This window comes from Nipponia nippon, unplaced genomic scaffold (assembly GCF_047370975.1).
Source record: "Nipponia nippon isolate SJK-2023a ecotype South Korea unplaced genomic scaffold, ASM4737097v1 scaffold_9, whole genome shotgun sequence".
Taxonomy (NCBI): Eukaryota; Metazoa; Chordata; class Aves; order Pelecaniformes; family Threskiornithidae; genus Nipponia; species Nipponia nippon.
This window is the reverse complement of record NW_028262413.1, coordinates 23,127,484-23,140,589: the sequence shown is the minus strand read 5'-3', so window position 1 is coordinate 23,140,589 and position 13,106 is coordinate 23,127,484. Positions and strand designations below refer to the sequence as shown.

The 13,106-nt window shown below is 35.3% G+C and overlaps 1 protein-coding gene across 11 annotated transcripts in view; it reads left to right on the top strand.

Annotated features, from left to right (window-relative positions):
- The window catches only part of IQSEC1 (IQ motif and Sec7 domain ArfGEF 1), a 355,322-nt gene that overhangs the window by 328,781 nt on the left and 13,435 nt on the right, over nucleotides 1-13,106 (top strand). For all 11 annotated transcript variants that reach the window (XM_087743584.1, XM_087743583.1, XM_009464893.2 and 8 more), the window contains 6 exons: nucleotides 2,312-2,451; nucleotides 4,089-4,118; nucleotides 6,457-6,582; nucleotides 8,317-8,416; nucleotides 11,878-12,039; nucleotides 12,727-12,903. In XM_087743584.1, coding sequence (XP_087599710.1) covers nucleotides 2,312-2,451; nucleotides 4,089-4,118; nucleotides 6,457-6,582; nucleotides 8,317-8,416; nucleotides 11,878-12,039; nucleotides 12,727-12,903 — 735 coding nt within the window. The remainder of the gene's footprint in view (nucleotides 1-2,311; nucleotides 2,452-4,088; nucleotides 4,119-6,456; nucleotides 6,583-8,316; nucleotides 8,417-11,877; nucleotides 12,040-12,726; nucleotides 12,904-13,106) is intronic.

Genomic DNA, 13,106 nt, shown 5'->3' with positions numbered 1-13,106 from the left:
GTATATATATAAAGGAACAGAAATCACTATGCCATGATGAAAACTTTTGGAAATAAACTGAAGATTTAAATTCTCAGTGGGAAAAAAAAAAATCCCAACTCCAAAACCTTCCTAAAAGGTACATGGTAAATAGCACAGAAATTTCATTTTGATTTCTTCATTGGTATATTTTCTGATCAAGAAACTATTTGCCAGGCTATGGCACACCTAAGCTTGCAATTAGATTGCCCAAAAAATACGGATATTTTTTCAAATTTGTATCTCAGATCTTTCTATCCTCTTTTTTTCTGGTGAAAAAGAACAGATTTTTATGAAGTATCGGCTCAGGCAGTGCTCAGCTCTGCCTAACAGGAGGTAGTCACTGTAGAGCTGAGGAGAAAGATTGTGCATGAGAAGATGATACCTCCTGTTGTTCCTGGGCACTCAAGGAAGGATGGATCAGACAGCATTTACCTTTTATCACAGAAGAGCACTCAGATGTTAGAGAAATAAACTGAGTCCCCATCCCTTTTTTTCCTTTATGATAGTTTGTGCCCATAGGGAAAAAGCAGCTTTTACTATAGTTCCATGACTATGTGTTTGTGCAAAGGCCACGAAAATTGCCTGCTCAGTCATTGCAACCCTCTCCTCCTCCTCCCCCTGCTTTTAAGCACAGAATAAGCACAACCTAGTGCACAGTCTCTCTTCTTATGGCAACAATGGATGTAGCAGAATAGGCCCACTACTGCAGGCACCAGCAAGTACTGATGTATTGTTTAACAGCCATTTTCTCAATGATATCTAAAAGGGAGCTGAATGGCAGAAAGACAGAAGTTGCTTAATATATAAAAATATATTGGCGCATCTCAGATGCATGGCAGTTTGTATTCATGTGTGCATTGTAGTACTAGTAAAAACAAAATACTTGTGGTGGTCTGGAATTTCAGATCTTGAAAATGAAAGTCTTGGTTGGTGATTTTATTCCCTTAGATTTATTTAAGACAGCAATGAAGGATCTATGCTTAGCAGATGTTTTAGCTTAGCAAAATCTGTTAGTGTTGAGATTTTATCGTGAAGTCCACAAAGATTAAAAAAGGCCTGATATTAATTCCTTAGCATAATGCTACAGTTATATTTGTTGTGTTAAATACAGTACATTCTCTCTGAGCTCCAGCCCAAATGCCAGCAATTTCTTACTATTGTAGGCATTTTTGTAACAGGCTACCTTGCCTGTAACTTTAAATGACTGGAGCGCAAAGAGTGGTCTGTGGAAGTCTTGCTGGTGTGGAACAGAACAGAGGCAGTTTGCTTGCTTCTAGTTGCAAAGAAACTGTATTTTATCACAGTATTTTTTATGTGAACAATTGTTCCACTGGGTGACAAAATATTCTGTTTTGGCTTCTGAATGGGAGATAAGTGTTTATTGCTTTAAAACCTGTTTAAAAAAATAGACGTGCATCTCCCTTTCCTCAGGAAATCCAGCTTTAAGTCACTTATTGAAATTGGACTCCTTCCACTGCTATTAAAAATTCAGGATCAAGCATTCAAGAGACTGTGGCATTTGTTAGAATACTGACGTGCCAGTGATAATCACACAGCACTAAACAATAATACTGTAACTACGCTGTTTTGTTGATTTGTTTTTCCAGAGTAAATTAATTGTTTTTGAAATCATACAGGAAATATTGGTTAAATTACTTTTACTGGATGTTCATAAGGTTCTTCTGTAGGAAATTATTTTACGAACAGTGTTGAGTAATACTGGGACAGAAGCAAAATGGAATGGTGGTTCTGCTTCGTCCCAGTGGTATATTCCTAGGAGGAGTTCATACGGAGATTTTAGTGTCTAAAGGGTTATTTAACTCATTTGAGTTTTGATACCAAACAGAGGAAACTTTAAAGAGAAAAAAAAAAAAAGAAATTAGGTAGGAAATTAGCCTTTTTATGGCTTAGTTTTAGATGGCAGTTTTAAAACAAAAAACCAAACCTGTGTAATTTCCATCAATGTCTTGGCGTATTGGGGGCAGCAAGCTTTTGGACAAAAATCAGTGTTTCAGTAATGAGTAACATAACTTCTGCAGCTTTGGTAAGGCAGGCACAAGAACAGCATAGGAGGTATTAGTGGACAGAGTTCTGCCAGCTATAAACCAAAACAGCATAAACAAGTACATCAGCAGTCTTAGGCAATGTTGGCATTACTGTTAGCAGAGAAAACAAAGATTGCCTATGTTTTTATCCTCTCCTTGCTGAGAAGCCTACATTGCTGAGAAATAACAGTGTTTCTTAGATCATTCAGAGCCAGACTAATAATAGAAACTGCTGGCTTCTGCAGGTGTGGATGATGGTGAGGATATCCCACGAGAAATGCTGATCGGGATTTATGAGCGAATCCGCAAACGGGAACTGAAGACAAATGAGGATCATGTATCCCAAGTCCAGAAGGTTGAAAAACTCATAGTAGGAAAGAAACCGGTAAGTTCACTTTGCACTGCCTGTCAGTTACTAAGGAGATGTAGGGCAATGTACAGTATAGACCAATACAGAAGTGTGTTGCTTAGATGTATAAATTGGTTGATAAATGGCAAAAGGCAGAAACTGTAAAAATAATAATTTGCTATAAGGTTGGTTTTAATTTTGGAGTATTCACAGTGCAGATGAATTTTGTTGTTGCAATCTGGTATTCATGAGTGATGATGTTATGAGCTTTAAACTCTTTTCTCTGTGTGAAGCTTTACAATTCTGAAATTATACTGAAATATCTGCATTTTAGGCAGTTCTTGTGTTTGTTTCAAGAGAATTGAAGTGTTTTGTTAAAGTGATGTTGCAGAGAATTGTATTTCAACATGTACACTATCAGTTATGGCTCCATAATTTACAAGAGTAATAGAGAACTTCTGTTCACATCAGTGTCTTTCTCAGCGTCGCAGCTTGCTCTATGAACTGGTATTTGTAAGGGGAGATTGTGTCATTTTGTCTCAGAACTTATCTGGAAATCATGTCCCAGGGATTCTAGTGCTGGGTTTGAGCATCCAAAGATACCTCTTGCTTTGTTGTGGGAAAAATCCAGAAATACTTTGCTACATAAATTAATCTTCAAAGCATCTGTTAGAAAAGGAGAGAGAAAAGGAAGGCCACACCACTTCCCACTTTGTTTTAGGAGCTGAGTGAACACAGAGATACTAAGACCAATATTTTACATGCTAACAATGGTATCTAATGTGGAGAGGGACAATGGATACTCAGCCTTCCTGAATTCAAGTCCTAGAGTCATCTTCTGAAAATCTTCGTTAGTAGTCACAAAGGCAGCCGAGAACAAAGCCAAAAAAAGAGTAGACTTGCATGTTTTTGAAGTCCTACATAATTTTCTTATCAGCTCTGGGGAACTTTACTGCAGCAGGGACTGATGGGTTGGGGGATTTTTTATTAAGAAAAAGAGCGTGGATCTCAAGAGTCTCTCTATTACTTTTAAAAAGCTTTGAATTGTAATCTCTTCTCAGACAAGCCTCAACACAGGGAGGTGGGAAAGGGAATGAGGGACCACCAAAAAAAAAAAAAAAAAAATCTAATTTACTTCTGTTTCCAAGTAAGGAAATATTGAGGAGGTCTCTTGGAACAAGCAGAGGAGAGAGAAAGCAAAATTTCCTTAATAAAAGCTTTTACATATTTTTGAGGAGAAGGGAAATAAATATTCTAAAGTCAGTATTTGACAGTCACTTATGCTTTGATATGAAACTTATTTTCCGTAATTGTTTGGGGATTTAGGTTTATATATAGGCATCTGTGGGAGATGGGGGTTTTTTTAATGGTTCTTTTTTTATTCAGGTATATGGCAATTCAAATCCTAAAACTAATCCTGACCTTGTAAATTAAATGGGATTAAGAAAACAATGCCCTCAATGGCGTCCTAGGTTCAAGGATTCTTCTGTTGAGAGAGTTTTTAACTATGTGAAAGAAAATTAGGAAAAACCCAGCAGTCTTTATTGATAGAAATATTTGTTTTTACTTTATAGGCATTTAGTCATAGTAAGACCGTGACGTATTTACTTGCTATGATACAGTACTGTGTTTCTCTGAAGTTTAACGAACTTGTATATGTCTTTCTACTGTAGATTGGATCTCTGCATCATGGACTTGGTTGTGTAGGTATTTCTCTCATACTCCTTCAAAATTTATAGTAATTTTAACTGGCAGCATTTTCTTAAACTGAAAATAATGCATTGTTACCTTTGAACTTTTTAAAAAATTGGGCTTCTTTCAAGCAAAATTTTCCTATTCTTGTAGTAATAACTCTCCAAAGGATAAAGAATTTCTTAAAAATATATTTCCCAGACACTGCTTAATTTATTGCCAAGAGTTTTCTAGACTTTTTTTTAGTACACTTTTTATGCATTTCAAATGCTATTATCACTGTAGAAATTAGACAGCCAGTAAAGAATAAACAAATAAGTAAAATTACAGTTGCACTTCACGTTTCCACCTGGGCCCTGGTGTGTTTAGTCTTTCTGGTCCATTTCAGTATTGAATGATGCTCTAGAAAGATATTGCCAGTTAATTTAACAGTTCTCATTTGAAATGTAGATGAACATAGAAAATATTGATGCCAGATTTAAGTTATAAGCATCTTCAAAATTAATCCTAAAACTGTTCTTCTAATACAGTGTTCCACTTACTTTAATTTCATGATAACATTATTGCTAGTAGTTTTGAACAAAGAAACCACCTCATAGCAGAGAAGTGCACGTAGTGCTCTGAAATCTGATTACCTTACACAAATTTGATCCTAATGATTTTTTTTTTTCTCCATTGTAACCGCACTGTGCATTAGCATCTTCACTCAGGACACTCCAGAGAAGGAACTTTATAAACTTTCATTTGTTTTTTTCAGTCTTCTATTTCTTGCTTTTTCTGTGTAAATAATTAAAATCATGCGAAGCTAGCTTCATATTTCTAAGTGAAGTACCTGCCACTATTTCATGGATGCATGTTTAGCAGTACCACTGGACTGTAAAAACAAACTGAAAGATGTGACCTTTATAAAATATGGTGGAAGGGAATCTTACTGGATCATGTATTGCTATGAGTGAAAGCATCGTCTATAGTTAAATTTCAATACCAAAGTTCACTGTAGTTGTTTGCAAGTTCATAGGCTCAGTGACTACCCTTGGATTTTGTTATCTCACTGTAGCAAATCTCAGACTGCCATGTGCTGGGGAAACAAAGTCTGGAGGTAGGAGAGAATGAGAACATGCAACATTTATTCCTGCCACTTTTCACTGAGAACCCATGTATGTAAGCTGTTCAGTTACTAGAATAGCCTGAAAATAAGAAACCATTGATTTCTCCAGCATTCTTCACCACACTGGCTCCTTTAGAACATCACATTTTTTCTTAAATACCTTCTCCTTGCAAGTTCAGGAAGGGTAATTAAGCTAATGCCATAGATAAATTAAATGCTATTAGCATTTTATCTGTTATTAGTATAGTTATCATTGGATTTTGGGGAAAAACTGGAATCTCACCAAATGACTTGATAACTAACCAGAAACCAGGGCAGATAGTGAATCCTAAACTCTTTTTCCCTGCTTCCCCCCCCCCCCGGCCCTGCTCGTATAGAGGAAGAAGAAAAGAAGAAGCAATAACAGTCTTTAACTGCTTTTCTTTGCCTAGTAAATCTTGTAATTCCCATGCAGAATCAGGAATTATAACGAAATGTAATATATAAATGAAATACATGTCTAGTTACCAAAGAATATTCCCTACTTCAAACTTCTAAGGTTTAAAGGATTTCTTTTAATATTGTTGACAAGATATCATCATTTGCATTTGAAAGAAATGGAGTCTCACTAGGTTGAAAACAGCATCTTCGGAGATAGCTTCAGCAGACATTTCAAATAAGAAAATGGAAAATTATTCTTGGTTTTCTTGCCAGCATAAGAAAATAAGAAAGACTGAAAATGCATTTAATTTTTCCTGATGTCACCATTTCCTTGGTAGTGGGGAATGAACAAATTCAATTAACTCAATGGCTGACACAACTTAATCTACAACATCAGTGTATTCATCTCACAAAAGCTAAAGTTGCTTTGCATCCTTTTTTCTAATAAAGATATGTAAAAATGCTCAGGAAAGCAAACATCCTTTGCTTTGAGCTTCCACTTGCTTAATCTTAAGTTCTTTCAAGGTTTTATTGTTTCACAAAGTAAAACTCTATCCCCAATAAAACTTTCATTGGCATCCATATACAGGAATGCAAGCTGTTAGAGAATATTTTGTATAAGAATTTTGATGAAGTTTGAATGCCATGCAAGTTTGTGGCATATAAATCTTTACTTTTCTGTTGTTGTCCTTTGATGAAAACGCCTAATGGGCTTAAACGTAAAAATATTTGAAGTACCCAAAAAAAGACTCTGGATATGAAAGATGCTCTTTCTTGGCTAAATATTGCTATATTAACCATGAACTTTTGTGTTATCGTAGGTCCTCTCTCTACCCCATCGGAGGCTTGTTTGCTACTGTAGGCTGTTTGAAGTTCCAGATCCAAATAAACCTCAGAAGCTTGGATTGCACCAGCGAGAAATATTTTTATTTAATGATCTTCTTGTGGTATGTACTTTCAGGTGGATAAACTTCTAGTGAGGTATTCAGAAATGCCTATGTCCGTGAAATCAGTGGCAATTAAGTGCATGAGCATTCCTAAAAATAAATAAATATTACCTGTTACTCTGTACTGCAACAGTCTTGGGATGATGATTTAAATTTTCTTCATTATATATAATTTGCTTTTAAACTGAAGCCTTTCATTGATTACTGCACTCTATTGTAAGAAAGTACTTTGATGCAATAGCTTTTTTTTTTCTTTATAATATAAATTTATAATAGCTTTATAAATTTATAATAGCTTTTTTTTTTCTTTATAAGAACAAAAATTACCTCCAGTTTACCCATTTCCCTAATGGATAAACGGAGACATTCTTTATTCCATGAATAATGAATTCAAGTTACTTGTGGAAAAAGAAAATTACATACTACTTTATATTCCCCAGATGTTCTATGAACGAGACATGTTTATTCATCGAAATACGATACATTATCATATACGATATTATTCATCGAAATACGATACATTTTACAGATGACTTTACTTTTTACTGTGCATTTAACTTGACCCAGTCTTTTGAAAAACAGACATACAAAACTAGTGACAGCTTGGAATTATTTGGTTGATTTACTCTTAAAAATAGGAAAATTTGTTGCACTCTATTTGGAATGTATTTGGCTTTTACCTGAGAACTAAGAACTAAACTAAATATTTCATGTTTTCTTACAAAAAAGGCACACTTCAGATGCACAATTTTATTGTGTGTAATTTTTACATACCTTCAGACCTTAAAACCAGGAACTGTAAATGTGAACTTGGGTATAAAATGATAGAACATTGTTGTCTTCAGATTGCACGTTTTCTGTCATTTTTTATTACTTGTTCAGATGTCAGTAGTTTTATCAAACTGTTTTGGGAGTAATATAGACCGAATTTGTCAGTTCTAGTAAAATGCCATCGCCAAAAATTAAAATTAGAAAGACCTAGTAAAAATAAACCTATTGGTTATAAAGAGAAAGAGTGGTTGCATTCACACTTTAGGAGAACGCCAAAATTGATTGTAAATAGTAATATGTTACTTCTATTGGAGCAAAAAGTAAAGGTTTCCACAGACTCAGAGCTTTTATTGAGATAAGTGCTGGACAAATCATAGGGAAAACGGGGCATCATTGGATGAAGTAGTATAAGACAGTATTTTAAAGTGCACAGAAGTGAAGCAGGCTTGGAAGGTCACACAGCACATAAGAATAAGGGCTAAAAATCAAACCCGTGTGGAGAGGTCCATAGGCGTGTCCTGCCTGTAGTCAGACTATAAGAAAAAAGTATGAAGGAAAGTTTTTTTAAAAAGGAAAATTTAAACATACTTAATTTTTTCTAGCATGTACAGTGCACAATATGATGCATGGCTTTTTTCTTTCTGAATTTCAAGAAGTAGAGTTCTGGAGAATAGAGAACACAAAGGCTTTGTATCTGGATAAAATATTAAACCTTCTGGTTAAGAGATACCAATGCTTCAAAACTAGCTTTGTTTCTTCAGTAGTAGTAGATAAGATACATCAATTGCATTTAAAAAAAAAAAAAATAAAAAAAGGAAAAATTACAAGTTCATCTTTTCTGGCAGATTGTAGTTTTCTTTGCCATAAAATGTTTTCTTGTATGCTAATTCTTCAGAACAATAATTTTCCACAAACACGCATGGTAAAAGGGATATTTAACTTTGTTTATTTGATAACTTTAAGGTGACCAAGATTTTTCAAAAGAAGAAGAACTCAGTCACATACAGTTTTCGACAGTCCTTTTCCCTCTATGGAATGCAAGTTCTTCTTTTTGAGAACCAGTGTAAGTCTTTTCTCTCTTTTTAGATGACCATTTTATTTATAAATAAAATAAAAACTTGTGTGACTGAAAGGGATGGACAGGACTTAATTCTCAATTTAGGAATGAAATTGCTCTGAATTTAACTTAGCCCTAAAGTTTAAAACAAGATGGTGTCAGCATAAGAAATGGCAAGACTGCTGTTACATTTTTTTGGTTGTAGTCAGAAGCCAAATCTTGCCAAATGTGTTGTTTATGAATGCTTGTAAAGAATAGAATGTTTGTAAAGAAACAAATATGTTATATCTGTTGCTGAGTCAATGGTACCATTAGCTAGAACTGAAGGTGTGATAATAAATAATGACTATTATAATGATATGTGTAATTCAAACCACTATTTAATTTATTTTCCTGATATACATCTTAACTTTGTGCCTAGGTAATGTATACTCATTGAAATATAAATACAAAACAGAGAGTCTGGATTAAAGTTTGCATTTTCTGACACCTTTTGTTTATGTCAATTGTAATCTACATCAATCCAATATTCTTTTTATCTTTAATGCTTGTCAAGCTTAGTCTTAGCATATAACAGCCCAACAAAAAGCAGATAGTTTGCTAATGCTCCTGTAGATTTTAAGCCCAGAGACAGCATCAGTAATAACGTAGCAGAGCATAGTTGTTTGTGTGGTACATAGGAAGACAGTCTATTTGACCTGACTTAATCATTTGTAAACCAAACCTTGACCTGCATGATAAATTGGATACAGTGAGTGTGACATTCAGTATTTTCTGTGCTTTTCTGTTGTGGAAAGCTGTTAGTTTTTGCTTGTCCTTGAGAATGTGCTCCAATGCTCATCTCATGCAAAAGAAGTTGCTGTTATTGAGTCAAAGCATCTGGATATTTCAAAAGGGGAGATTTTGTAGAGCTTACAGCAGCAATGTAGCCTGCGGATTATTTACATGCATACACATTCATTCTCTCTCTCTTGTGCACACATTATCTGATGTAAAATTCATTTTTAGAGAGGAAGGCCAAATATTTCTATTCTGGGTTCTACTAAAAATAGAAGAACATATAATTCCTCTGATGTCAAGATAAATAAATTTAAAAAAATAAAAATCACATAAGCAGAAACATAAGTAGAAACACTTTATCCAAGTAAACTTAAAAATATCTATAGTGGAACTAGGAGTAAAACGTTGGATTCCTCCCAGTGAACTGGAGGCATTTTAACGGAGACACTTAAGTAGACATAGTTGGGCTCCTAAGGTGAATTTACTACGGTGAATCAGTGAGCTGATTATACTTCTAATATTGGTGCCTGTCAGGTGGAATGCAGTATTTTCCAACTGGGAAAGAGAAGTATTCTTTCCCTTTGGTTTGTAAAATTCATATTCTTGGTTTCCTCTGTCTCCAGCAAGCTCTGGGGTATTTTGTCCAGAGCCATCATGCCATTCAGTAAATCTGAGTGTAGCAGCTGTCAGAGTCAGCTGGTTTCAAGTGAATAAAATTTAGTGTCACTAAAGCAGAAGCAACAAAAATATTGGTATGGCTACTGGTGAGGTTGAACAAAATGGTTGGCATTGATGATAGAAGAATTGACTTCTAATGACAGAAGTCAGTTACGTTGAAAGATGGATGAGCTCCAAAAGGGAAACTAATGTCATGTATCTCTAGTAAAAAAATAGGCCATAAGGGAAGTATATTTTACATTTTCAGTCAAGATCACTGAAAATATAAAGGGCAAGCAGATCACTTTAGAGAGAGTGTATCTGAAACCAGTAAATACTTATGTCAGTATTTCCTGATGCTTAATCAGTATGATGTAGAGAAGTGTCTCTGGTAATAAAATATTTTTCTTTGTTTAGTATGTGGAGATTGTTGTTCGTAGTTCATACGTGAAGGTAGCCCATGTGACTTTGGGGTTACCAAGTTTCCTTGTTTGCTTTCATAAATTTTTTTTCAAGTGCTGCACTTTCTAGAGCTGTTTGCTGCATATCCAGTTTCAGTGTTCAAAACAGTACGTGCTGTTACGCCATGCTCTCCACCTGTTAGCTTGCCTAGCACCAGACTCTGCACTTTTGGCCATTTGCTGTATTCTGAACAACAGCAGCTGCAGACAACTTGAGGCAGCTGTCTTATTTGATTGAAGGTAGATGTAATTGTCATGTGGTCAGGAGAAGCAGATCAGCTTGCTGATCATACTTTGCTTCTGTGCAAGATGTTGATATCGGGCCCTGGCAGAAGCCCCAAATTCTTGCTCCCTCCTTCCCCTGTGTACCCTTTGAAGCTTGCGGTAGTTGGTACCTTTTTTCACCTGAGAATGGTAAATGGACTTCCTTCACTTTTCGTTGCAAATCTGATTTGGAAGTCAAGGTATCCTTTTATAAGAGCTTATCATTTGCACTTGTTTCTCAATATTTTAAGTCTGTATATTGTTGAAACCTAATGACTTTGAGGAAGACTACCTTACATCATCTGCTGGTTCTTGAGGGAATGAATTTTTAGTACATGGGAGCACTTAAACTTCAGGTTGAATACTTAAGTAAATATTGGAGAGCTTTAGCAAACCAATAAGGTCACGCAGTTGAATAAAAGAAAACATTGTGAATTAGAATGCACATTTTGAGTTTTTCTGACACCCTGTTTCTACAGGTTTGTGCTTCAAGCAAAGGCTGATTCTGTTTTCTACAGCAGAGCGTATCTTCATTATAAACTGTCTTTCTGTAAATGAACCTTTCATATCTCAACCAGGAGATATTTTTGACCAGCTGTTAAAATTTGCATTCTTGGATATGCAGCTAGAAAAGAGGCAAAGACAGTTTGCTGAAAAATCTGCCTTTAATTGTGAAGATGTTCATAATATGGGCCAAAAGGGGGGGGGGGGGGGGGGGAACACCCTACCCATTTTACTTCCTCAGTATGTAATTTCACAAACAATTTTAACTTTTTTTTAGGAAAAAAATGAAAGTAGGATGTTCAGGGAATGCAACTTAATAGGAAATACTAAAAGCTGTACAGGCTAGTGTGTTTGTCTTCCTGCAAATGTTAAGATAAAAGTATAAGACAGTTTCTAGTACTTGAGATGTATTCAAGTATTCCTTACTCAGAAAAACTTCGGTCACAATTGAGTAAGGTAGGTAATGGGATCTGCTCCATGAAACAAAAATTATCGCCTTAAATTTTTTGGTTTTTTTCTGAGATTTTTCTTTTGTAGTGTACATTGTACCTTAAGGGTAACAGCTGCACAAAGACACTCTGTCAATATTTATTCAGTATCTTAACAGTTAAGTAGTTCCAATGTATCTTAGGGATTTTCATTCTAATTCTGTGCCTTTAGACTTTTACTTCTCTGACTTTGTTCTGTATACGGTAATACTAGTAAAAAGACTTCGGTTGGGGGGTGTGTTTGTTTTTTTTTAATAAAAAGAAAAGTAATTGGAATAATCAGAGCTTAGTTTTTCTTGACTCTTTCTTCTAGATTATCCCAATGGTATTCGGCTCACATCAGCTGTTCCAGGAGCAGATATCAAAGTACTAATAAATTTCAATGCACCAAATCCTCAGGACAGGAAGAAGTTTACAGATGATTTGAGGGAGTCAATTGCAGAGGTTCAAGAAATGGAAAAGCACAGAATAGAGTGTAAGTACAAAGGTACATATAATAGAGCATTTTCAAGCTAATCAAAATAAGAAAATCTTGAATGTGTGTATAAACCATTAGAACTCTTTAAAAGTGCAAAATAATGTGGTTTTTTTCCATGGATTTATTCTAGAAAGACGAAAAACCCAATGATATCTTAAGCCCCAGCTGAGTTCATTGACTATTATATACTGCAGTGTAGCTGCAGTGGAAATTTAGCCTGGACAAACTGCAAATAGCAATGGACAGAGGAGAGATGGATTTGTAATTTGTAGTATAAATTACAGTAAGAATTTTAAGGATAGTTTACATCACTGAAATTCCCAGTGATGACCCTTCAGATTAGCTTCACTGAATTTTTCTTCATTTCCATGTTGATATTCCTGTATTCTCTCAATTAGGTAGCCATAGTACAAATTGATATATTTTGCTGGAAGTTACATGAGTGTCTAAACATGGAATTTTATCTTCCATTTTTCCAAAAGAGGAATAGTCTTTCATCCTGTATGTTGTAATATAAAGCTGTTAGTACAGGGTTGAAGTTTCTCTCTGGCATTTAACAGTGCCAAAATGAACTCTTATCTATTATTCACAGTAATGCGTGATCACATACAGAAATTGTGATGTTACCATGTCCTCCATTATAGTCAATAGATATGAATTGCAAAATTATTTTCCTTGTTTCAGCTGAGCTAGAAAAACAGAAGGGTGTGGTGCGTCCAAGCATGTCTCAATGCTCCAGTCTGAAAAAAGATTCTGGCAATGGGACGCTGAACAGAGCTTGCCTGGATGACAGCTATGCTACTGGGGAGGGGCTGAAAAGAAGTGCACTGAGCAGCTCCCTTAGAGACCTGTCTGAAGCAGGTAAGCACTGCCTTTATTTCCTTGCTCTGAATAGTGCATGCAAAGATGTGTGAATGATGCACGTAAAGGCCAGCTCACGGTGGAACTAGTAATACTGAAACTGCAAACATTTTAAATGGCTCCGCTTTCATAGTTCATGTTTAATATCTGTTTGTTTTTTACCCTTGTTCTATTAAGCAACCACTGTTTGAAAGCATTTAAAC